The 27507-nt window shown below is 45.3% G+C and overlaps 1 protein-coding gene across 1 annotated transcript in view; it reads left to right on the forward strand.

Annotated features, from left to right (window-relative positions):
• The first annotated feature begins 14043 nt into the window (after positions 1-14043).
• Positions 14044-27507, forward strand: part of LOC134863716 (actin remodeling regulator NHS-like) — a 31439-nt gene continuing 17975 nt past the window's right edge. Inside the window, exon 1 of the mRNA XM_063882360.1 lies at positions 14044-14536. Coding sequence (XP_063738430.1) covers positions 14245-14536 — 292 coding nt within the window. The 5' untranslated portion in view covers positions 14044-14244. The remainder of the gene's footprint in view (positions 14537-27507) is intronic.

Below are 27507 nucleotides of genomic sequence, written 5' to 3' on the forward strand. Positions count from 1 at the left end.
GTACTAAGGTATCAAAGCAGTGTATTTACATACATGTACTAAGGAATCAAACCAGTGTATTTACATACATGTACTAAGGAATCAAACCAGTGTATTTACATACATGTACTAAGGTATCAAACCAGTGTATTTGCATACATGTACTAAGGAATCAAACCAGTGTATTTACATACATGTACTAAGGAATCAAACCAGTGTATTTACATACATGTACTAAGGAATCAAAGCAGTGTATTTACATACATGTACTAAGGAATCAAACCAGTGTATTTACATACATGTACTAAGGTATCAAACCAGTGTATTTACATACATGTACTAAGGAATCAAAGCAGTGTATTTACATACATGTACTAAGGAATCAAACCAGTGTATTTACATACATGTACTAAGGAATCAAAGCAGTGTATTTACATACATGTACTAAGGAATCAAAGCAGTGTATTTACATACATGTACTAAGGAATCAAACCAGTGTATTTACATACATGTACTAAGGAATCAAACCAGTGTATTTACATACATGTACTAAGGTATCAAACCAGTGTATTTACATACATGTACTAAGGAATCAAAGCAGTGTATTTACATACATGTACTAAGGAATCAAACCAGTGTATTTACATACATGTACTAAGGAATCAAACCAGTGTATTTACATACATGTACTAAGGAATCAAACCAGTGTATTTACATACATGTACTAAGGAATCAAAGCAGTGTATTTACATACATGTACTAAGGAATCAAACCAGTGTATTTACATACATGTACTAAGGAATCAAACCAGTGTATTTACATACATGTACTAAGGAATCAAACCAGTGTATTTACATACATGTACTAAGGAATCAAAGCAGTGTATTTGCATACATGTACTAAGGAATCAAACCAGTGTATTTACATACATGTACTAAGGTATCAAAGCAGTGTATTTACATACATGTACTAAGGAATCAAACCAGTGTATTTACATACATGTACTAAGGAATCAAACCAGTGTATTTACATACATGTACTAAGGTATCAAACCAGTGTATTTACATACATGTACTAAGGTATCAAAGCAGTGTATTTACATACATGTACTAAGGTATCAAACCAGTGTATTTACATACATGTACTAAGGAATCAAAGCAGTGTATTTACATACATGTACTAAGGTATCAAAGCAGTGTATTTACATACATGTACTAAGGTATCAAACCAGTGTATTTACATACATGTACTAAGGTATCAAACCAGTGTATTTACATACATGTACTAAGGAATCAAACCAGTGTATTTACATACATGTACTAAGGTATCAAACCAGTGTATTTACATACATGTACTAAGGAATCAAACCAGTGTATTTACATACATGTACTAAGGTATCAAAGCAGTGTATTTACATACATGTACTAAGGTATCAAACCAGTGTATTTACATACATGTACTAAGGTATCAAACCAGTGTATTTACATACATGTACTAAGGTATCAAAGCAGTGTATTTACATACATGTACTAAGGTATCAAAGCAGTGTATTTACATACATGTACTAAGGTATCAAACCAGTGTATTTACATACATGTACTAAGGTATCAAACCAGTGTATTTACATACATGTACTAAGGTATCAAAGCAGTGTATTTACATACATGTACTAAGGAATCAAACCAGTGTATTTACATACATGTACTAAGGAATCAAACCAGTGTATTTACATACATGTACTAAGGTATCAAACCAGTGTATTTACATACATGTACTAAGGTATCAAAGCAGTGTATTTACATACATGTACTAAGGTATCAAAGCAGTGTATTTACATACATGTACTAAGGTATCAAACCAGTGTATTTACATACATGTACTAAGGTATCAAACCAGTGTATTTACATACATGTACTAAGGAATCAAACCAGTGTATTTACATACATGTACTAAGGTATCAAAGCAGTGTATTTACATACATGTACTAAGGTATCAAACCAGTGTATTTACATACATGTACTAAGGAATCAAACCAGTGTATTTACATACATGTACTAAGGAATCAAACCAGTGGGGCGGCGCCCTAGTGCCCTCTATTGGCCAGCCACCACTGGTAGTAGGCTATTCATGTTAAACAAGGTGTTAAACACCGTGTTAAACACGGTGTTAAACAAGGTGTTAAACACCGTGTTAAACAAGGTGTTAAACACGGTGTTAAACACCTTGTTTAACACCCGGTTAAACACGCACATGCCGGTTGGTGTGCGTACGGTACTGAGTGTTTATCGGTCCACGGCCGTAATGAACGTGTCGCATTGGTCCATATGTAATGAGCACGTTCTGTGGTTCCCATTGGCATAGAGCTATTGAACATTAACTTTAACAAAGGATACGGATAACATATCGCCCACGGAACTTTTGTCATTGTATGTATAGCCTATATTTGTATTACGCTAGTGTAGTGAATGTAATATACATAATTCACCTCCTTCTTAAGTGTGGTTCTACACACTGTTGTTTCATGCCTGTAAGTATGACCGTTGGTTTATGCTTGAAAGTACGACTGTAAAAAGGGATCGTGGTCCCTTTCATTAATCTGTGTTTACGATGACGTGGAGCCCCATGCTGGTTGGTTTACAGGACAGCGCCATCTTGTTTTGTTAACTTTTACGTATCCAGAGACACAACACGACACGAAAATGACGGTGAACGCTGTTACCCTCAAACTCCCCGAGTTCTGGGTTCAATACGATCTCCACACTATCATCATTCAACATGTAGAATGAACGTGTAATCTGTAGAGTCGATTTACATAGATAATTCACAACCATGGACCTAATCTGGATCTTAAACCTGCCAATTGCCAACAATTGTTAAAATATATAAAACATGTTTTCGTTTTTAGATCGCGTGTTTCAAAGGCAGAGCGTCTTGTGTACACAACACAGCGCAATATGAATACTGTCATTTCCAACAGTGAAGCGTTATATGTGCTTACTGTAAACTAACTCTACACACGGTCGCCAGCGTTTGTAGATTTTGTTCGTAACTCCAAACTTTTCGTAGCTACTAAAAAGTTGATGAATGCGAAACCGAAATAATTGATCCGAACGAATCAATGATCAGTGATGATCCGTTGCACCACTACCAGCTACTCACTGAACCACACGGATGTGTATTTGTTCATTACGTGTTCGTTTTCATCCCTCTCAGATCTGACCACAATGACAGCCGCCAGTAATATCAGTAACAGGACGGATGCTGTGGAGATCAGCCTTCACAAACGCATTCTGTTCGCCTTGAACGAGGTGACGTAGAACGGGTCTAGCTAGGCTAACTTTAACACAATTCACTGAGGTTAGCTAGCAACCTAACAAGCTGATAAGCTGAAGCGGTCCCTCACTCCAAGAGGGACCGATGGGTAAAGACGCGCTGTGGGTTATCTTGCTTATGATTGGTCGGTGGTCGTGGAACGCGAGTCATTTGAACAAAGATGTTATTTATTGTGAAGATAGCAAACTTGTCTCTTGCTCATTATACAGTCGGTTATACAGTCTATGGTTGGTCGGTTGGTCGGTTGGTCGGTCAGCCCCCCCCCCCCCCCCCTAAAAAAAAAACTCTTCAGATCTACACGATTCACATCAATGACATATTTTGACCCTGCATCTCCCCCCCCTCCCGTTGAGATGCAGGGTGTATTCTGACTCAGAGCAGCTGTGTTTCTGTGACAGACATCCAGAGGTCAGCGGGTCTGATGGCCGTCCTCCAGACCTCCAGAAATACCCGACACACTTGGCTGGGATTGATTCCCGCCTGGCTGCCTCTGCTCTCATTCAGCTTCAGATCCACTCTCAGTCAGCAGAGGGAGGATCAGCTTCCAGGACTCTGATGTGAATCCAGACACTGTTGAACACACTTCCTCTGGTGAGCCTGCTACAGCAGCACGGCTCTGAAGAACATTCAGTCTCCTGTCCAGATGGGGGGGTTAACCCTGCAGGACTAGGTGCCTCCACAAAGACTGAAGCAGACATGAGTCCACCTGCCGGTCAGATACCCAGAGTGACATCATCAGACTGGGTTTCCCCTCTGAGGTAACGTCCCCCCCCCCCCCCCCACTGTAAGCAGCTTCATTCACTTTCTGCTGAATGAGAGGTAAAGTAAATCCAGCTGACGGGGGCAGAATGACGCGGACGGGGGCAGCTCTTCCTGTCCTGATAACATAGAACAGCAGAACTGCAACCTCTGCAAACCAGACAAACGGGGGGGGGGGGAGGTAACGTCATCTGTAAGTAATGGAGCAGTGACAAAAGCTGCTGATCTGTGTGTGTGTGTGTGTGGGGGGGGGGGTATTGACAAGCCATCACATGATGGTTTCACTCTGAAGATAAACACTGCATCTGGGGGGGGGGGGGGGTTATCTAGATAGATATAATGTTTATCTTTGTTGATCTTTTCTTATCTTTGTTTATCTTTGTTTATCTTTGTTTATCTTTGTTTATCTTTGTTTATCTTTTCTTATCTTTGTTTATCTTTTCTTATCTTTGTTTATCTTTGTTTATCTTTTCTTATCTTTGTTTATCTTTGTTTATCTTTGTTTATCTTTTCTTATCTTTGTTTATCTTTTCTTATCTTTGTTTATCTTTTCTTATCTTTGTTTATCTTTGTTTATCTTTTCTTATCTTTGTTTATCTTTGTTTATCTTTGTTTATCTTTTCTTATCTTTGTTTATCTTTTCTTATCTTTGTTTATCTTTGTTTATCTTTTCTTATCTTTGTTTATCTTTGTTTATCTTTGTTTATCTTTTCTTATCTTTGTTTATCTTTGTTTATCTTTGTTTATCTTTGTTTATCTTTTCTTATCTTTGTTTATCTTTGTTTATCTTTGTTTATCTTTTCTTATCTTTGTTTATCTTTTCTTATCTTTGTTTATCTTTGTTTATCTTTGTTTATCTTTTCTTATCTTTGTTTATCTTTTCTTATCTTTGTTTATCTTTGTTTATCTTTTCTTATCTTTGTTTATCTTTTCTTATCTTTGTTTATCTTTGTTTATCTTTTCTTATCTTTGTTTATCTTTGTTTATCTTTTCTTATCTTTGTTTATCTTTGTTTATCTTTTCTTATCTTTGTTTATCTTTGTTTATCTTTGTTTATCTTTTCTTATCTTTGTTTATCTTTGTTTATCTTTGTTTATCTTTGTTTATCTTTTCTTATCTTTGTTTATCTTTGTTTATCTTTTCTTATCTTTGTTTATCTTTTCTTATCTTTGTTTATCTTTTCTTATCTTTGTTTATCTTTGCTGTGAACTTCTAAAATGGCTAAATGAAAATAGAAAACTATGAGGCATAGTTATTGTTGACTTAAATTAATCAATTCTATTGATTTTATCTGACAAATGATTTATGATCAGTGATGTTTACACTTATTATCTACGGTATGTATCTATCTTCCTATCCATTTAGCATACGTGCAGTCATGCAGAGCTAGGTAAAGTTAGGTAGGCGAGGTGAATTTACAACGTTACCATGAGGGAAGAGGGACACTTAGACTGTAATTCAATGTTCTTATCATACCTGTCAAGTTTTGGATTTGAAAATAAGGGAAATTTTCTGGCGCCCGCCGCGAGCAGTCCTACCACCCCAACCAAGCTCCGGTATCTAAGCTGAAATCACCACTTGTCAAACACTTATAAACTACAATGGGCTTTATGTACAGCTGCACTACTTCCTGAAGCCAGCTCCTTTGTTTCCTGTCTGCCATTATTGGACAAACTGATTATTTCAGGTGCGTCTGATTTATTGTTGTTGTCACTACTGAGGTCAGACACACCTGGATTAATCAGTTTGTCCAATAATGGCAGACAGGAAACAAAGGAGCTGGCTGAAGTTTAGGAAGTAGTGCAGCTGTACATAAAGCCAATGATGGGCCTACCTTTGTTGACATTGACATGATGTGAACATTCATTATTGCCTAAATGAAAACACAAAAGGGTATATATGAAAAACATTTATTAAAAGGCTTGCATATTTTCTGTTCATTTAACACGGTCTTTACATTTTGTCTTTATTCCACACATTCTTTTCATTTCTTATTGCTTTTCTTTACTTTTTCAGTGACATATTGTATGCATTTGTTGCAGACTTAGCATTCTTCAAGACTGATTTTGAAGGAGTGTATTTGTGAGCTGGGTCAGTGTGGTTGATCTTACATGAAAGAAGAGCGCAAACAGTTTGGTTGTCTAATGACATTCTATTTTCTGTCACAACCTTCCTAACCCTGCTGAACACTCGCTCAGAGCTTGCATTGCTATGAGGTATGCACAGTAATGCCTTCATTAGTCTTGATAGTTCATTAAATCTCCTGTCCTTCCCTACCAGGCCCCAGAATCGATCAATTTTGGCTTCTTGGGGGAGTTGTTCATGAGGTGTGATTTGGTAGTCTGTGAATTCTTCACGTATTGTATCGTCGTTCAGCCTCAACTGAGGGAACAGGGCCCCTAGCCTTTCCACTGTAAAGTAAATAAGGTGTTTATGCCCAGCTTTATTCATGGGTTTCATCAGGTCCCTTGAAACTGTTTCTATCTATCTACCTGTCCCTGGAGTTATGTCAAGGCGAGCTGCAGGGTCCAGCACTTTCAGGTCCCTTAGGAGTGGATGGTCGAGGGGAAAGGAGGTGAACATCTTCTTAACCACCGCCTCATAGAAGCTTCTCGCAGTTCTACAACAGCATAAGAGTGAAAAAAATGCATTAGTGGTAATATTTTAGGCACACTACAGCCTATACTCTCATACTGTCAAAACATGATATCATAATATAACTACTGGGTAATATACTCACTTAAAGATCTTCTTCTCGGCTGACACAGGGAGCTCAGCACTTCTCATGAATGCTTTTGTGTCTGCTCCGATAAATAGATCTTCATCAGCCAACTGATGTCCATCTCCATTCTCCACCTCCCTGAGAGGTACACCCACGATTGCCCTCACTGGTATGAGGTAGCCCAGGATCCTCTTTAGCAGCCTGCACATCTCCTCTTCAAGTCTGTGAATTTGTACTCCCTCTGACTGCAGATAATATCAATGGTCACAACAAAACAACTGTGAAATAAGAATGTTACAATAAGCACAAACATTTAATTATATACTATTATTCACTTGTTCATTCAATATCATTGACACCCACCTGGAAGGCAATGTTAAATTCAGATAAAGGCTTAAGGGCAGCACTCAGGAACAGGAAGTAGGTCTTCACGATTGGATCACGCAGATGGCTTGCCAGATCATGCACTTTAACACTCCTCTCCACCTCTTCATGACTGTTAAAGTAGGCCTACAGTACATAGAGATACAGGGTGGCAATACATGGTTAAAATGGAAATATAGCATAATAAACTGTGTAGATATCTGCTGAGCGGAGTTACCATCCTACCTGTAGTGCATCCCACTGGTTCAGCACCCTCTGGATGCAGGTTAACAGACTCAGCCATCTGGTGCTGCAGTACCTGAGGAGCTTCAGGTGGTCTGAATCAGTGAAGTCTACAAACTCTTTGTAGACTTCACATCTTTTTGCACTGAGAGACAGAAAATGACTCTGTTAGTGGTTGAAAGAGAGACAGAGAGAGAATGTGTGAGTGTGTGTGAGTAAAGAACATGAACTGCAGGCCTACTAGGCTACCTTGTTCATGAGTTAGCCACATGCAATGTTGTCACATTGTAACACACACAACCTTAGGCAAGAGGAATAGCAGGCCCAAATGTATGCATTTACCTTTTATCAAAGTGCGTGTATATCCCCACCAGGATGTCTTCCAACGGTACCTGGGCTGCTCTGATGCCACAGCCAGTGGCCAGCTGCACCAGGTGGCAGATGCAGCCAAGGTCCTGGATGTGGGGCTGGCTGGTCTTCAGTCTGCTGATGACCGAGTTATGTCGGCCTTTCATAACACTCGCATTGTCAGAGTTAAATGCAATAAGGTTATCCAATGGGATGCCCCTTTTTCTATTGGAAACAGGAAAAAATGGCACAAAACGTCTCAGACAAAATGTAAGGTTGTAATTAAATGCAAACTACTAAACATGTCAACAACACAGTGCAGTACCCCTTACCTAAAGGCTTCACTCAGCTTTTCATACAGATTTTCTGCATTTCCTACATTGCATATAGGCATCTCCAGGAATCTTGTAGCGACCTGCAGAGTGGCCTCATCGTAGAGTCTAGTCAGGATGACGAATTCTTTGTCTGTTTTTCTGTTGTTTGATTCGTCGCACATCAGTGAAAAGGGCTGAGATCGGCATGTTTTGGCCAAGTCGTCCTCTAGTTCTGCTGCTATGGCACCTGTTGAGTGTCCAGTAATTAGCTAGTAGCCTACAACTTGCATGCCATGGCATGGGCACATTATCAAATAGGCCTACACAATAGTCATACTTAATGCTCAAGTGTTAGAATATTCAAACACACTTCAAATCCATTTTATACCGTTTTAGCAAATGTACAGTAGCCCAACAGTGAGATAGGTAGCTATATCTGGCTAGCTAACTTACCTTTAATGAGTTGAGTAGCTTTAGTTTTTCCCGTAGAGTATTTTCGTGCAATAGCAGAGTCCGGGAACATGTCAGCTACGCACTTGTTGAAGTCGTCGTGGAAGGAGAAAGGGATGCTGTTTTTGGCACACAGCATTGCCATTTTACCTCAGCATTTGTAACCTGGTCAGCGAATGCTGACATCGCCTGCGCATTTTTTGAGCCTCCAGCCCGCGCTTGTGCTTGGCGGATTTCTCGTGCTCACTAACATCATTCCTTCCCCCGTGTGAAATACTAAAACGCGTGACTGTCGCTCACCCTGCTCCTCTTCAGAAAAGAAAATTCGCTGTCCCATCGATCCCGGTATTTACACGAGGGTTTTTGTTTTTTGGCAAGCGGAGTGCCTTCTCTGTTGTGGCGTTCCTCATCCATCCGTTTGTTTCTGTATTATTCGCGCGTTGTCAGTTCATCGTCTGACGACACACACTAACCTCGCGACAACTGCCACCTGCAGTACCTGTAGAAGGCTACTGCAGGTGGCAGTTATCGCGAGGTTAGTGACAGAGCTCAGATTGGGAATGTTTTTTTGTTTTTTACTTCGCCCAGGCCCGGGGTATTATTATTTTAAAAAACGCAAAATATGGGTGATTTACGGGAAAATACTAATACGGGAGGAGGGTGGGAAATAATAGTAAAATACGGGACTTTCCCGGCCAAAACGGGATACTTGACAGGTATGGTTCTTATGCATTTGGGTTAACACTATCTTTCATGACAGGGCCTAAAAGTAACTAATGTCACTCTGGATTAGAGGACGCGTTTTCTGAAAGGTCAACAAAAACCGGCTAATTTACCCATCCGGAACTTCGGGCGCTAGACGTCCTGGGTGTTTGCGTTTAAGATGCTGTTAGAAATAATCAATATATTGAAACGGAACATTAAAAGATAATTCACTGTTTCTGGACGGATCATATTTGTCCCATTCCGGTAGTATTACCGGATGTTGTCTTTAGCCTCAGATAGCATATAGCTAATATTGTATTGTATATATGAGTAGAGGGAGAAGGACGCGTGGAGTTACAGAGTAAACACACCGCCTCTACCTCTCACTCATTGATGCTGCAATGATACAGTTGCCTGTTTAATAACTGATAAACCTCAGAAGGATTGCATAATAGAATATCGGAGGTGAGAGCTCCAGGACATCACTAACAAGATGGTGACGGTGACGTCATACGAGGACCCGCCCCCGACGACATCAGCCTATAGAAGAGTCCGGAGAACCCCATGTGACAAGCGGCCAACAGGATCCAGCCCCCCACTACCAACCAATGAGAGCACGAGACCGGAGCACGTCTTATTTTGAAGTTGTTTATTGTATGGCGGGAAAGGGGTGGTTCTGTAAAGCATGTTTGTATTGTGAGATCGATCTCTCTTTTGTTCCGGACCGCCAGACAGTAACTACTGCTGAGCTCCACTCAGTCAGCGGCCTGTGGACGCGTGTACCGGGCTACTGAGCCACAGCTGTGAAGCTTTTGTAAAACGTACTGCTGCATCCTTTTATTAAACACTCCTTTTAAACTTATAGGAGGAGCTTCACCTCGTTTCTTTGAATCGACTCCTGGGCTTCGAATAAATGAACATTTCCTACAATGCTGATGCATCGCCGTTGTACTGCCGTAGGCCCGCCCTGCGTTGCAGACAGTACACTTGACTTGTTTATTAGCTTTATTTTCTTTAAAAATGCCCAGACTTTGGAAAATCGGTCTCAATTTTACTGCAGTCTGCTCACGCTGATCCGGAGCCTCTGCCATGATTCATCAGTCTTCCAACGGTACCTGGGCTGCTCTGATGCCACAGCCAGTGGCCAGCTGCACCAGGTGGCAGATGCAGCCAAGGTCCTGGATGTGGGGCTGGCTGGTCTTCAGTCTGCTGATGACCGAGTTATGTCGGCCTTTCATAACACTCGCATTGTCAGAGTTAAATGCAATAAGGTTATCCAATGGGATGCCCCTTTTTCTATTGGAAACAGGAAAAAATGGCACAAAACGTCTCAGACAAAATGTAAGGTTGTAATTAAATGCAAACTACTAAACATGTCAACAACACAGTGCAGTACCCCTTACCTAAAGGCTTCACTCAGCTTTTCATACAGATTTTCTGCATTTCCTACATTGCATATAGGCATCTCCAGGAATCTTGTAGCGACCTGCAGAGTGGCCTCATCGTAGAGTCTAGTCAGGATGACGAATTCTTTGTCTGTTTTTCTGTTGTTTGATTCGTCGCACATCAGTGAAAAGGGCTGAGATCGGCATGTTTTGGCCAAGTCGTCCTCTAGTTCTGCTGCTATGGCACCTGTTGAGTGTCCAGTAATTAGCTAGTAGCCTACAACTTGCATGCCATGGCATGGGCACATTATCAAATAGGCCTACACAATAGTCATACTTAATGCTCAAGTGTTAGAATATTCAAACACACTTCAAATCCATTTTATACCGTTTTAGCAAATGTACAGTAGCCCAACAGTGAGATAGGTAGCTATATCTGGCTAGCTAACTTACCTTTAATGAGTTGAGTAGCTTTAGTTTTTCCCGTAGAGTATTTTCGTGCAATAGCAGAGTCCGGGAACATGTCAGCTACGCACTTGTTGAAGTCGTCGTGGAAGGAGAAAGGGATGCTGTTTTTGGCACACAGCATTGCCATTTTACCTCAGCATTTGTAACCTGGTCAGCGAATGCTGACATCGCCTGCGCATTTTTTGAGCCTCCAGCCCGCGCTTGTGCTTGGCGGATTTCTCGTGCTCACTAACATCATTCCTTCCCCCGTGTGAAATACTAAAACGCGTGACTGTCGCTCACCCTGCTCCTCTTCAGAAAAGAAAATTCGCTGTCCCATCGATCCCGGTATTTACACGAGGGTTTTTGTTTTTTGGCAAGCGGAGTGCCTTCTCTGTTGTGGCGTTCCTCATCCATCCGTTTGTTTCTGTATTATTCGCGCGTTGTCAGTTCATCGTCTGACGACACACACTAACCTCGCGACAACTGCCACCTGCAGTACCTGTAGAAGGCTACTGCAGGTGGCAGTTATCGCGAGGTTAGTGACAGAGCTCAGATTGGGAATGTTTTTTTGTTTTTTACTTCGCCCAGGCCCGGGGTATTATTATTTTAAAAAACGCAAAATATGGGTGATTTACGGGAAAATACTAATACGAGAGGAGGGTGGGAAATAATAGTAAAATACGGGACTTTCCCGGCCAAAACGGGATACTTGACAGGTATGGTTCTTATGCATTTGGGTTAACACTATCTTTCATGACAGGGCCTAAAAGTAACTAATGTCACTCTGGATTAGAGGACGCGTTTTCTGAAAGGTCAACAAAAACCGGCTAATTTACCCATCCGGAACTTCGGGCGCTAGACGTCCTGGGTGTTTGCGTTTAAGATGCTGTTAGAAATAATCAATATATTGAAACGGAACATTAAAAGATAATTCACTGTTTCTGGACGGATCATATTTGTCCCATTCCGGTAGTATTACCGGATGTTGTCTTTAGCCTCAGATAGCATATAGCTAATATTGTATTGTATATATGAGTAGAGGGAGAAGGACGCGTGGAGTTACAGAGTAAACACACCGCCTCTACCTCTCACTCATTGATGCTGCAATGATACAGTTGCCTGTTTAATAACTGATAAACCTCAGAAGGATTGCATAATAGAATATCGGAGGTGAGAGCTCCAGGACATCACTAACAAGATGGTGACGGTGACGTCATACGAGGACCCGCCCCCGACGACATCAGCCTATAGAAGAGTCCGGAGAACCCCATGTGACAAGCGGCCAACAGGATCCAGCCCCCCACTACCAACCAATGAGAGCACGAGACCGGAGCACGTCTTATTTTGAAGTTGTTTATTGTATGGCGGGAAAGGGGTGGTTCTGTAAAGCATGTTTGTATTGTGAGATCGATCTCTCTTTTGTTCCGGACCGCCAGACAGGAACTACTGCTGAGCTCCACTCAGTCAGCGGCCTGTGGACGCGTGTACCGGGCTACTGAGCCACAGCTGTGAAGCTTTTGTAAAACGTACTGCTGCATCCTTTTATTAAACACTCCTTTTAAACTTATAGGAGGAGCTTCACCTCGTTTCTTTGAATCGACTCCTGGGCTTCGAATAAATGAACATTTCCTACAATGCTGATGCATCGCCGTTGTACTGCCGTAGGCCCGCCCTGCGTTGCAGACAGTACACTTGACTTGTTTATTAGCTTTATTTTCTTTAAAAATGCCCAGACTTTGGAAAATCGGTCTCAATTTTACTGCAGTCTGCTCACGCTGATCCGGAGCCTCTGCCATGATTCATCTGTTAAAGTCAGTGGTTGGTTTAGGACGCAGATGGTGCAAAGACGAAGCTACTTCTTCTTTAATTTTATTGGCGGTTGGCATCCAACATTACCGCCACCACCTGTTATGGGTGTGGAGCATCAATGGGGATTAGACACTTTAGAAACAAAACAATGGGAAAATGAATGGTCCTTTTGCTTCCCCTTCAGAACCAGAAGCAGTAAAATGCTAATCCGCAGCATACTAAATGATGGTGGTGGGTTGCCAACTCTATCGCAATTTAATTTGGTGTGTTCTAATGAGTCATGAGTTAAATGCCTAGGTTGCTTAAATAATACGACGCGTCGACAACTACATTTTGCGTCGACAAAATGTAGTTGTCGACGCAAAATGTAGTTGTCGACGAGTTGTTGCAGCTTTATTTATAATTATTATAATAAAGATGATGATGGTGATGATGATGATGAAGATGCAGCTGCTGGTTGGCTGTGATTAAACCCTGCAGAAAACACATGCTAGAGCTTCAGCTGTCAGGTTGAAACGCAAGACAAACTCTTTAAGTGGTATTTATAGACACACACACACACACACACACACACACACACACACACACACACACACACACACACACACACACACACACACACACAGGTACTGGTTAAACACTGGGTATAAAGCAGCTTCCTGTCTGTCTCATTCATTTATCCATTCATGTGGCAGAGACCTGATATCCCATAATGCCTTTAAAACTGACTCACATATACCACATATTTCGGTGCAAAACCAGTGAGTGGGTGGGAGGTGAAGAAGTTGGTCGGGCAGTGTGTTGGACTTATTTTAATTTATATGACTTTTTCAAGGTAACTGTGGCAACACTGGAGAGAGCTGCTGGGGGTCAGTGTGGTGAGGGCTGCTGCTGCAGGAGTTTTGATACCTTAATAATGTTTCTCAGGTCAGCTGTGCTTTATTTAGGATTATTTTTCCTTTTATGAAACTGAATCCAGTTCCTGTGCAGCCCCCCCCCCCCCTCCCCCCAGGCAGGAGTCATGGACACCCACATGGTTTTGCACTGATGAGGCAGGAGAGTCTCAGACAGAATCATAATAATTCTAAAGTTTATTTTTCACTTTTTGAATCTCCCAGTGTTCTGTGTGCACCCCCACAGCGACTGGTCTGAAACTGAACTCCCATCATGTGGAGCCCCACCTCTTCCACTCCGGATCCAGCAGAGACTCCGCTCCGGGTTTCCTCCCCCTCCGTCTCGGACCTCCTCCCACAGGATCGGGGCTTCGGGCTTCAGATGACTGAGGATTGGCAGAGAGAGGATCCGGATCTGCAGAGAGCATGGGGAGCAGCAGCAGTTGAGACCCGCACAGGGACTACTTTCCTCGGACTCTGGATTTACCGGCATGCCCTTCGTGAAGCGCACCGTGCAGCCGCAGCTCCTCTGTCGGCTGGAGGCCCCTAGGGGATCTGAAACCCCTGAGCCTGGGGGGTCTGAGGACCTGGTGTCGGTCAGTAACCTGGCTCTGACCCGGGTCCTCCTCCAGCTGTCGGACCTGGCCCGGCTCTCCTGCTCCCTGTTCACCGAGCTGGAATCCGAGCTGAGAGGGGGAGCGGAGCGGATCCTCCGGCTCCAGGGCCGGGTGCTGCGGCTGCAGGACCGGGTCTCCGAGCTGGACCCCCGGCAGGAGCCTGTGCGTAAGTACCCCAACTTTCTACGTCCCCTTGTGGGCAGAGGAACCTCTGCCCCCCCCTCTCTCTAAAGTCTGTCTCCCTGTGTCCTCCCTGCTGGTCTCCGGACTGGGACGCTCCGCAGCGGGATCTTTATTTCGGGTTTTTCCACTCAAACTGTGACGTAGTTTAAACACAGCTGCTGGGTTCCAGTGTCAGGAAGTCTTTGGAGATCCAGCGGGAGGCTTCTGTGTGTGTGTGTCTGTGTGCGCGCTTGTGCGTGTGTTTGTATTAGCGTGTGTTCCTGTTAGAGGTGTGTGTGTCTTAGCTTCAGTCCAGTCTTTATTTAAATACAGCTGCTGAGTTTTCCCAGAGTTGCACAATGTTTGGAAATGTCTACCCCCCCCCTTTACATTTTAAGTTTGGTGTGTTTCAGGCAGTACTTTATTAAAAAGGTAACTGTGTAAGTCTGCTCTTCAGTCCTGGGGGAGCAGGATGCTTTTATTGATCCGACCACAGAATATAACAACACTGAGAGGAACATGAAGAAAAGAGTTTCTGAAACAGATGTGAACTATGGTAGACCTTATTGAAAGAGAAAGAGTATTTTACTCTTCATCATATCTCGGGATCCTCAGTGATGAAACGGTCTGAGAGAACTGAACACAGATCAGGGGGTGTCTGTCTGAGGGCCGTCCTCCATCTCACCTCTGATCTACATCACACTCTAAACCTCGACCAGAGGTGTGTGTCCTCCTGTGGAGTCAGGTGTAGCTGTTAGCATCAGGTGTGTGTCCTCCTGTAGAGTCAGGTGTAGCTGTTAGCATCAGGTGTGTGTCCTCCTGTAGAGTCAGGTGTAGCTGTTAGCATCAGTTGTGTGTCCTCCTGTAGAGTCAGGTGTAGCTGTTAGCATCAGGTGTGTGTCCTCCTGTAGAGTCAGGTGTAGCTGTTAGCATCAGGTGTGTGTCCTCCTGTAGAGTCAGGTGTAGCTGTTAGCATCAGGTGTGTGTCCTCCTGTGGAGTCAGGTGTAGCTGTTAGCATCAGGTGTGTGTCCTCCTGTAGAGCCAGGTGTAGCTGTTAGCATCAGGTGTGTGTCCTCCTGTGAAGTCAGGTGTAGCTGTTAGCATCAGGTGTGTGTCCTCCTGTGGAGTCAGGTGTAGCTGTTAGCATCGGGTGTGTGTCCTCCTGTGAAGTCAGGTGTAGCTGTTAGCATCAGGTGTGTGTCCTCCTGTGAAGTCAGGTGTAGCTGTTAGCATCAGGTGTGTGTCCTTCTGTGGAGTCAGGTGTAGCTGTAAGCATCAGGTGTGTGTCCTCCTGTGAAGTCAGGTGTAGCTGTTAGCATCAGGTGTGTGTCCTCCTGTGAAGTCAGGTGTAGCTGTTAGCATCAGGTGTGTGTCCTTCTGTGGAGTCAGGTGTAGCTGTTAGCATCAGGTGTGTGTCCTTCTGTGGAGTCAGGTGTAGCTGTTAGCATCAGGTGTGTGAAGCTGATATGCTGAGCAGTTTGAATCATACAGTCAACATGAATCAGCTTCTCCTGATGCATGAGGGTAAAGCCCGGCTTGTTTAGCTGGGACACCCCTGTGTGTGTGTGTGTGTGTGTGTGTGTGTGTGTGTGTGTGTGTGTGTGTGTGTGTGTGTGTGTGTGTGTGTGTGTGTGTGTGTGTGTGTGTGTGTGTGTGTGTGGGAAGCACTTAGTGAACCTGTCCTCCCTCAGTCCTGCAGCTGGACCCCCCGGAGGATTTAGCCTCTCTGCTTCAGGTCCAGGCATGCCCCCTCTCCAGACCCTGCTTTGTGTGTGGGTGTGGGTGGGTGTGTGTGTGTGGGTGTGTTTCGGTGAGGGGGGGGTGTTTAGTGCATGCAGGTATTTATCTGCACCTGAGACTAACCAGAGCTGCAGAGATTTCCCTCCAACTGCAGGAACACACACACACACACACACACACACACACACACACACACACACACACACACACACACTGCCCTCTTGTTAGCGGGGCAGGCAATGGTGTCTTTAGCCCCCCCCTTTTTGTCTGGTCATTTCCACCATGCACTTCTTGTCTGCTCCGTCAGTGTGAAACCGTTCTGATTTATACCAAACAACAACCCCCCCCCCCCCACACACACCTCCCTCTCAGTGTCCTCTTGTTGTTACTGATGGCAGAGCTGCAGACACCAGTAACAACAAGAATTATTAGAGACTCAGATCCTAATGAGTTCATCCTCCATCTCAACATCTACTTTAAAGAGTCCTCTCCTGCTGATGTTCAGGTGTATATCAGTATGTAGAGTCTCTACTTTAAAGAGTCCTCTCCTGCTGATGTTCAGGTGTATATCAGTATGTAGTGTCTCTACTTTAAAGAGTCCTCTCCTGCTGATGTTCAGGTGTATATCAGTATGTAGAGTCTCTACTTTAAAGAGTCCTCTCCTGCTGATGTTCAGGTGTATATCAGTATGTAGTGTCTGTACTTTAAAGAGTCCTCTCCTGCTGATGTTCAGGTGTATATCAGTATGTAGTGTCTCTACTTTAAAGAGTCCTCTCCTGCTGATGTTCAGGTGTATATCAGTATGTAGTGTCTCTACTTTAAAGAGTCCTCTCCTGCTGATGTTCAGGTGTATATCAGTATATAGTGTCTCTACTTTAAAGAGTCCTCTCTGCTGATGTTCAGGTGTGTATCAGTATGTAGCGTCTCTACTTTAAAGAGTCCTCTCCTGCTGATGTTCAGGTGTATATCAGTATGTAGTGTCTCTACTTTAAAGAGTCCTCTCCTGCTGATGTTCAGGTGTATATCAGTATGTAGTGTCTCTACTTTAAAGAGTCCTCTCCTGCTGATGTTCAGGTGTATATCAGTATGTAGAGTATCTACTTTAAAGAGTCCTCTCCTGCTGATGTTCAGGTGTATAACAGTATGTAGTGTCTCTACTTTAAAGAGTCCTCTCCTGCTGATGTTCAGGTGTATATCAGTATGTAGTGTATCTACTTTAAAGAGTCCTCTCCTGCTGATGTTCAGGTGTATATCAGTATGTAGAGTCTCTACTTTAAAGAGTCCTCTCCTGCTGATGTGCAGGTGTATATCAGTATGTAGAGTCTCTACTTTAAAGAGTCCTCTCTGCTGATGTTCAGGTGTATATCAGTATGTAGTGTCTCTACTTTAAAGAGTCCTCTCCTGCTGATGTTCAGGTGTGTATCAGTATGTAGTGTCTCTACTTTAAAGAGTCCTCTCCTGCTGATGTTCAGGTGTATATCAGTATGTAGTGTCTCTACTTCAAAGAGTCCTCTCCTGCTGATGTTCAGGTGTGTATCAGTATGTAGTGTCTCTACTTTAAAGAGTCCTCTCCTGCTGATGTTCAGGTGTATATCAGTATGTAGAGTCTCTACTTTAAAGAGTCCTCTCCTGCTGAGGTTCAGGTGTTGCTGTTCTGTGGAAGAGATGCTCTCCATGTTGCGTGTCAGGTTAACAACCCCCCCTTCATTGAAAGGCCTAATTACTCTCAATTGCTCTTTTCATATGAATGTGTCAGTTCAGCCCTAAACAACTAAATTAAACCCACCCCCCCGCCTATGTGAATAACAATTGGTGTAAATGGAGCAGTGAGGGGGGGGCAGCAGGTCAGGGGGGAATGCTCTCCATGTTGGATTACAGACGGGATATCTGTGGGGGATAAATCAGGAGAAGTCCTCTCTGTTTCAGATGGACACACACACACACACACACACACACACACACACACACACACACACACACACACACACACACACACAGAGAGAGGTACAGCAGGAGTCTGGCATGTTTCCTGGAGTTGTTTGGACCCATCATGTCTCACAATCCTTCAGAGACTCTGCTGGTGTGTGTGTGTGTGTGTGTGTGTGTGTGTGTGTGTGTGTGTGTGTGTGTGTGTGTGTGTGTGTGTGTGTGTGTGTGTGTGTGTGTGTGTGTGTGTGTGTGTGTGTGTGTGTGTGTGTGTGTGTGTGTGTGTGTGTGTGTGTGTGTGTGTGTGTGTGTGTGTGTGTGTGTGTGTGTGTGTGTGTGTGTGTGTGTGTGTGTGTGTGTGTGTGTGTGTGTGTGTTCCTGGTTGGTCTCACCACAGCTTCAGTCTCAGTGAAACTGTAAACAGGCGCTTCAGATCTCTGGTCTTCAGAGCGGTGTTCCTCTGCTCTCCTGTGAGGTCCTTTGAGCAGTGTCAGCACTCTGTCATAAAGTGACTGTTTATCCAGGTTTAATCCACATTTTTACCCAAACTCTTTTCATCTTGGTGCTTTTTACCTCTATATTTGAACTGATGAAGGACGTTAGTGATGGGGCGTCTGGATCTGGAGCTACCAGAGAAGCTGAGCTAAGGAATATATGAAGAGAGGAGAGGAGTTTATAAACACCTCCTGAACTGTCCTATGTGAAGCTATCAGCAGCTAGCGTTATCATCAGCGGGATGCTAGCATTATCATCAGCGAGATGCTAGCGTTATCATCAGCGGGATGCTAGCGTTATCATCAGCGGGATGCTAGCGTAAGCATCAGTGGGATGCTAGCGTTATCATCAGCGGGATGCTAGCGTTATCATCAGCGGGATGCTAGCGTGAATCCCTGTGTCTGATGACCTCTCCATGCATCCTGACAAGGAGACATGTAGAAATCAAATGACTCATTATTTTTGTGTTAAAGGCTTGTTGTGCATTTGTAGCTGTCATGTGCACTCAGTTTGAACAAGCTCTCACACACACACACTCACACACACTCTGTTACGTAACATGTGAGCAGAGCCTGCAGCGCTACAGCTTCACCCTCGCTCTAACGTCTCCTCTTCACTGAGCGTCATCTATAGGTTTTCCCACTCATGTGAGGTCAGGGGTCATGTACAGCGAAATGTGGTCTCTAGTGGGCGGGGGTGGGGGCAGTGAGATCACAGCATAGTAACCTGTAATTATAGATGTGCAAAATACATACAGGTGTTGAACAGTTCATGTCTCCTCCATCACATTTTGCAAAGTCGTCCTGTATGTTTGACCCCTCCGATCTACAGCGCCCAGTACAGACCCCCCCCCCCCCCCCCTCCATTACTGGGACTGCACTAAGTGAGGCTGCAGTCGAAGGCTCAATACGCTGCATGTTAGTCATGTGATGCAGGGTGGAAACATCCAGCAACAGAGACATGATTTATACACACACACACACACACACACACACACACACACACACACACACACACACACTGTCTCTATCCTGTCATTATCAGAGCATATCTGTGCATGTCCAGACAACCTGCCGCTACAGCAGTTAATTATAGAGCCGCTGTCTGTGATCAGATGATGTCATGCTCACACCTGAGAGGTGAAACCCCCCCCCCCTGCCTGCTGATGGAGGAGCTCTGTGTCCCTCTTCAGCATGAAGGAGTGAAACCAGCAGAGCTACTGGTTTACTTTATTAGACCTCAGGGTGTGTGTGTGTGTGTGTGTGTGTGTGTGTGTGTGTGTGTGTGTGTGTGTGTGTGTGTGTGTGTGTGTGTGTGTGTGTGTGTGTGTGTGTGTGTGTGTGTGTGTGTGTGTGTGTGTGTGTGTGTGTGTGTGTGTGTGTGTGTGTGTGTGTGTGTGTGTGTGTGTGATAAGATATCTACTCGCCCGAGGTGTGTATTTGTCTCTGTCTCTCACACACTTATTAAAACACTCCCCGGCAGCCATCCCTCTTTATTGAGTGGTGAGTTGGGAGGGCAGCAGGACTCTTGAGAGAGGGGGAGGGCAGAGTGATTCACCCCCTGACCTTACAGCCTACTGAACTCCCCCGATCAAAAAAATACAGCAGCATGAATTTAGACGGAGTGAGTGGAGCATGCAGCCCCTCCCACTCCTCTCCTGGAAAGCGTTTTTAAAGCTCTTTGTTTCAGGCCAGCTGAGAGGACCCCCCACCCCCCCACACCCGATCCGAGAGACTTTAATATTCCACACTAGGGCTGCTCCGATTAGTCAACTAATCGTTATTAGGCGAACAAAAATATCCGCCGCCTAATTTTTCATTAGCCGATTAGTCAAAAAAAAGAAAAAGGTCCATCAGCCGGAAACACCCTCAGACTTCTTTCAGAGCTGGGCCTGGTCCTTCACTTATTTGTTGGCAGGATATCCAAAGTGTGCGATCCTTCTGAGCGAGTAAGGGACAAGCCGCAAAAGGTGACATGCAAACTCCGCTGGGAAAAAGTTTCCAGGCCATCATATCAAAACCCGGAGCTTTATTATCCCCGACAACGGGAGCTCCTTCCTCAGACTCGGAGACACCAGCAGCAGTGAGCCAGGCAGCAGCCTGGCTTTGTACCAACAGATATAAACCTACAGTATCTCACAAAAGTGAGTACCCCCCTCACATTTGTGTAAATATGTTATTATACAATATGTTATTAACAGGGTACATTTGCTGAGCCCTCAAAATAACTCAACACAGCCATTAATGTCTAACCCGCTGCAACAAAGGTGAGAACACCCTAAGTGAGAATGGCGAGATTTTGCTCATTTCGCCATTTTCCCTTCCCGGTGTCATGTGACTCGTTAGTGTTACAAAGTCTCAGGTGTGATGGGGAGCAGGTGTGTATCATCTGGTGTTTCACTCTCACACTCTCTCATACTGGTCACTGGAAGTTCAACATGGCACCTCGTGGCAAAGAGCTCTCTGAGGATCTGAAAGAAAGAGCTGTTGCTCTACATAAAGACGGCCGAGGCTATAAGAAGAGAGAGCACCCTGAAACTGAGCTGCAGCACGGTGGCCCAGACCATACAGCGGTTTAACAGGACCGGTTCCACTCAGAACAGGCCTCGCCACGGTCCACTAAGAAGGTTGAGTGCACGTGCTCAGCGTCATGTCCAGAAGCTGTCTCTTGAAAATAGACGTATGACTGCTGCCAGCATTGCTGCAGAGGTGAAAGGGGTGGGGGGTCAGTCTGTCGGTGCTCAGACCATACGCCGCCCACTGTATCAAATGGGTCTGCATGGCTGTCGTCCCAGAAAGAAGCCTCTAATAAAGATGATGGACAAGAAAGCCCGCAAACAGTTTGCTGAAGACAAGCAGACTAAGGACATGGATTACTGGAACCACGTCCTGTGGTCTGATGAGACCAAGGTTAACTCATTTGGGTCAGATGGTGTCAGGTGTGTGTGGCGGCGACCAGGAGAGGAGTACAAAGACTAGTGTGTCTTGCCTACAGTCGAGCATGGTCGTGGGAGTGTCAGGGTTTGGGGCTGATGAGTGCTGCTGGTTGTGGGGAGCTACAGTTCATTGAGGGAACCATGAAGGCCCACCTGTACTGTGACATACTGAAGCGGAGCATGATCCCCTCCCTTCAGAAACTGGGCCGCAGGGCAGTATTCCAACATGATACCGACCCCAAACACACCTCCAAGAGGACCACTGCCTTGCTAAAGAGACTGAGAGTAAAGGTGATGGACTGGCCAAGCATGTCTCCAGACCTAAACTCTCTGGGGCATCCTCAGACGGAGGGTGGAGGAGCACAAGGTCTCTGACATCCACCAGCTCTGTGATGTGGACATGGAGGAGTGGAAGAGGGTTCCAGTGGCAACCTGTGAAGCTCTACTGAACTCTGTGCCCAGGAGAGTTCAGGCAGTTCTGGAAAATAATGGTGGCACAAAATATCGACACTTTGGGCACAATTTGGCCATTCTCACTTAGGGTGTTCTCACCTTTGTTGCAGCGGGTTAGACATTAATGGCTGTGTTGAGTTATTTTGAGGGCTCAGCAAATGTACCCTGTTATCCCAGCTGTACACTGACTACTCTACTCTGGATCAGAGGGTCATCTCTTCAGGGTTGTCCCAGGAGAAGATATAATAACATATTTACACAAAAGGGAGGGGGTACTCACTTTTGTGAGATACTGTATATATGCAATTCAAGCTTTCATGTCAGGATCAGGGCTAAATGTGGGAGGGATTTTCGCCGACAAGCATATTTGTCGCTGTATCCTGTGTAGTATTTATTGGGTTGTTGTATTCAGATATGAATTACAGAAACTAGAACTCAATGCTCAGTGTGTGTGCTCGCTGCTTGTTCACACACATATTAAGAATCCTCACGGGAGCTTCTGCTGCTTGTACCGCACGGGCAGACGCTCCATCCGTGCGGCGCGCTGTGACCCTCATGTGCTTTTTACAGTTTAATTTATATTTCAACGGTTAATTATTACAGTTGTATTTTATATTTCACGTGAAGCACAACGTACCATGCTGTTTTGATAAGGATCTTTATCAGCCTTTGAAACTGAAACCCTTTTTTTCATAAGGTAATATATCAGAGATTGAGACGATCAGTCGACTGATCGCATGAAATGACGACTATAAGTCCACTAGAAAAGTCTTTAGTCGAGGGCAGTCCTACTACTACTAGTCCAGCCTGTTTTCTGGGGGGGAGGGAGATAAAGCATTAGAGAGTAAACCCCCCCCCCCATAATAAATGCTCCTTTAATCTGCTGCCAATAAGAAGAGAGAGGGTCTGCCCCCCAGCCAGGGGACGGGTAATTCAGCCTGGCTCTGTCCAAAGGATGTTGCCCCCCCGGACCAGAAACCCCCTGCACTTCACCCCCGAGAATAATACTGAGATACTTCTGAAGGGTTAGAGCTAACACATCCAGCAGCTGCAAGCTAATGCTAACTGTAAACACACCACTGTCCTGACAGCAAAGCTAACTGAGCTAACAGAGCAGAGGCTACAGCTAACAGCGGCTACAGTTAGCAGCGGCTACAGCTAACAGCGGCTACAGTTAGCAGCGGCTACAGCTAACAGTGGCTACAGTTAGCAGCGGCTACAGCTAACAGTGGCTACAGTTAGCAGCGGCTACAGCTAACAGCGGCTACAGCTAACAGCGGCTACAGTTAGCAGCGGCTGCAGCTAACAGCGGCTACAGTTAGCAGCGGCTGCAGCTAACACGCCTTCATAAATATTTAGCTTAAGATAAGTCTGATCATGTTTGGAGGAATTATGCATCCCTGAGGTTTGTCTCCCTGATGAGGAGTGACTCCTATCTGGTCCTCAGGGAGGTGAAGAGGAGCCTTCCACCAGCTGCAGATGAGCAGGGGAGAGCATGAGGAAGAGTGTCTCACCCTGACTCTTTGTTCCCCCCACTTTGTACCTCCTCTTCCTGCCCTCAGATCCTTTATTCCTGCAGAGATCTGCCTTCCCCTCAGGCTCTCCCTCTCTCTCTCAGTCTCTCTCCCTCTCCCTCTCTCTCTCTCCCTCTCTCTCTCAGTCTCTCTCCCTCTCTCTCTCTCTCTCAGTCTCTCCCTCTCTCTCCATCTCTCTCTCTCTCTCTCTCTCTCAGTTTCTCTCCCTCTCTCTCGCCATCTCTCTCTCTCAGTCTCTTTCTCCCTCTCTCGCCATCTCTCTCTCTCCCTCCCTCTCTCTCTCTCTTTCTCTCTCTCCCCCTTTCTCTCTCTCTCTCTCTCCCCCTCTCTCTCCCTCTCTCTCCCTCTCTCTCTCTCCCTCTCTCTCTCCCCTCTCCCTCTCTCTCTCTCCCTCTCTCTCTCTCCCCCTCTCTCTCTCTCTCTCTCCCTCTCTCCCCCTCTCTCTCTCTCCCCCTCTCTCTCTCCCCCTTTCTCTCTCTCTCTCTCCCTCTCTCTCTCTCCCCCTCTCTCTCCATCTCTCTCTCCCTGTCTCTCTGCTCCTGCTCTCTTCAGATGAGCTGCTCTCTGTTCTGCTCTGGTTTTTATTCAGAGACCCATATGATATATCTGATATGTGTTATGATCACTTCACTGATGGATCCAAGACTCTGAGAGGGACTGAGGTTTAGTGTTTCTCTGTTTTATATTGAAGGGAATATCTGTGGACATTTAGACCCTTGGACGGTGAGACTCACACCATTAATCTAGATGATAGCAGTTAATGGATAATGAGTAGAGTCGGCTCTCAGGTAACTCCTGTGGTTTTATTACAGCTGAGATTACCTTCATATTACCTTCACACAGACGCTCTATTGTTCCTGACCTCTAGAGCCGGGTGATGATGTAATGATGATCAGAAAAGGTGTGTCCTCCCACCCTGTCTTCCTCTCTGAGGGAACTTCCCTGAAATCTGATCCACCTCTCCCCTCTAACAGACCTCCTCTGGTTCACTGAACAGGCTCCACTCCTCCTGTCTGTGTCGTTGTTTGTTTGTTTGTTGTTTGCTTTTGTAATTGCAGATATGGTTTGCTCACTGTGGGTCGCTCTCCGCGTGGGGCAGACCCTCCCGTGGAACAGATCCTAGTAAACATTAGTTGTTGTTCCTCGTCGGCACGGTAACGGTTTCATATTGTTTTCATAATCATGGAGGCCAGGACCACATCTGAAATCAAGTCTTGTGAATCCACTCCCTGCTGCTGTAGCGCTCTTCCTGTGTCCCCGTCCTTAGAGGTGGAGACAGAGGTGTCTGGGACAGAGCCGTCTCTTTGGATGTGATGGTTAGCCCGGTCTGTCCTGGCAGATTCAGATGCATCCCTCCTCTCTCTGCTGCTTTCCTCTTTCACAGAGCAGCAGGAATGTGAGGCTTTGATAAACCTGGACCAGAACCAGACGGGGACAGAATCCCTGGAAGTCTGTCCAGTTCAGTTATTCTGCGGCCTCGGGAGAGACAGGGATCATCTCTGGTATTCAGAGCCTAAACACTCTGAATAATCCTACATATTTAATAAGGTGTGTGAGGTGCTGACAGGTCTTTACAAAGCTTCTGTTTTCATACCAAACATGAGCCGGAGGAAACCCGACTCTGGTTCACAGCAGCCCATATCCGTCTGGGTTTATACGCTCCAAAGAAGAGTCTCTTCACTTTTGTTTTTACATAGCCTGGAGAAATGACTGGAAATAGCTTCATGACGAGTCTTTATGGGAACTGTGTGGGCTGCTGGAGGCTTCAGTCTGAAACAGAGGCTGGACGGGGGGGGGGGGGGGGGGGGGGGGCTGTCAGCTCTTGACCGGGTCGTTCTTCAGAAACCCTCAGAGACTCCCCTGCAGGATCTCTGGCAGACTGCTGGCAGACTGTTTGCAGACGTCAGGATGGTGGGTGTGTCTCTGAGGTTTCTCCCCCATTGGGAGACTCAGAGGGTGAGTTAAATTCTTTCCAGCTCGGGGCCAGAGATCATCACTTTACTCCAGGCTGCACATGGCTTGGGTTTTACAAGACTCCTTTCAAACATCTAATAATAAAAATGATGTGGGAAATTTGGCCTACCGACTAAAGCACTGCCGAGCTTTATTATAAAACCCGGCAGGTCCAGGGGAGTCCAGTTTCAGCCGGATCCCTCCAGAGTTTCTGCACGAGTTCCTCTGGTTAGTTCAGGGTCTCTGTGGAGGCTGCTGCCTGAGTGAGACATGGACACTCTGTGGTGGATCTCCTGTTGGTTGACCTCTGGCTTAGTCTCAGTAGACCAACCGGTCGTTAGTCGACATGACGTTCTGTTCATGCTGTTTTCAAGCGTGGTCGATTCAGGTCTCAGGAACGTATGAGCTCATCTGTGGTAAACACAACGAGCACCGGTCCCTGCTGTCAGACGTCCCTGTCCCAGTGTACAGACCCAGCAGCAGTAGCTTGCTACTACCTGCTGTTTGGTAATGCAGAACCTGATAGCTGGCCGTAGTGTGGTCTTCGTGGTGTGTTCAGGTTCCATTTTTGGGACGAAACGGAGGCAACAGTTGGTCTGACCGTGAGGTTGAGAGAAGAGGGTAGTGCTTGATCTGGGTCGGTTGGCACCGCCCTCTCTATAGTAACACAGATCTGTTCTACCGCTGATCATGAGAATGCAGCCTAACCCTGACCCCCCCCGGTCAGAACAGCGGCAGCAGGGTTCAGGTGAGTTCAGGTGTCTGACTGAGACACAGGGATCATCAGACCGGTGTTAGACCTCCTCTTTGTGCAGGAAGCTGCCTGCCAGCTGGTGGGACATGAGTGAGACACAATAGGGTCACAAAGCAGCCCCTCCATCTAGGTCTGCAGCCAACGTCAGAACAGCCAATCAGAGGCGGGGTTAGGGTCACATGGTGTCTGAGACTGTTACCTGGGCAGCACTTTGTCTGAAGGCCAATATATGGTTCAACGTCGACGTTGAACCATAAATGGGCCTTTAGACTTTTTCGTCTGCTGTCCTCAGACTGAACGCTTCTCCTCGGTTTGTGTTCTGTTCCTGATGTTTACAGGATCAGCATGCTAGTGTGAACAGTGTGTGTTTAGAGAGTGTGTGTACAGGGTGTGTAGCGGGTGTGAAGAGTGTGTGTAGAGCAGGACAGCAGGGTCTAATATAAAGCAGGTGTGTCTCGCTGCTTCAGATGGAGGGTAAATCTGTGAGAAAAACCTGCCCGTTGTTCTGGAGGACCATGATGAACTGGATCAGCACCAGGCTCTGGGCTGTGTTAGCTGGGAGGGGAACAGAACATACATACCCCCCCCCCCCCCCCCACACACACACACTTCAACACTGACATGATCACCATCATTAGTGTCCTGGTTATGTTTAAATATGTGGTTCAGTCATTTGTGGTTTGGACTGGGAACCGTATGGTCGCCGGTTCAAGTCCCCAAACAGACCTGAAATATGGAATGTTGACAGGTGGGTGCCCCTGAGCAAGGCACCAGACAAAAGAAAAGTCTTAATGAGGTCAAGTTTTATTCATAATTGATGGGGAAAAGTGGAGTAAAGTTGGACATTTTAGAGAAAACCAGTGGACATAAACACGTGTGTGTGTGTGTGTGTGTGTGTGTGTGTGTGTGTGTGTGTGTGTGTGTGTGTGTGTGTGTGTGTGTGTGTGTGTGTGTGTGTGTGTGTGTGTGTGTGTGTGTGTGTGTGTGTGTGTGTGTGTGTGTGTGTGTGTGTGTGTGTGTGTGTGTGTGTGTGTGTGTGTGTGTGTGTGTGTGTGTGTGATGAGGTTCTACTTCTGTATGAGGACCATCTGTGTCTCTGCAGAAGGGGCTGCTTGGTAAAGTGGGTCTGAGGAGGACAATGGAGATTACTGCTGTCTGATCTGAGTCTAAACTCAGTCTGGGG

This window comes from Eleginops maclovinus, chromosome 4 (genome assembly GCF_036324505.1).
Source record: "Eleginops maclovinus isolate JMC-PN-2008 ecotype Puerto Natales chromosome 4, JC_Emac_rtc_rv5, whole genome shotgun sequence".
NCBI lineage: Eukaryota > Metazoa > Chordata > Actinopteri > Perciformes > Eleginopidae > Eleginops > Eleginops maclovinus.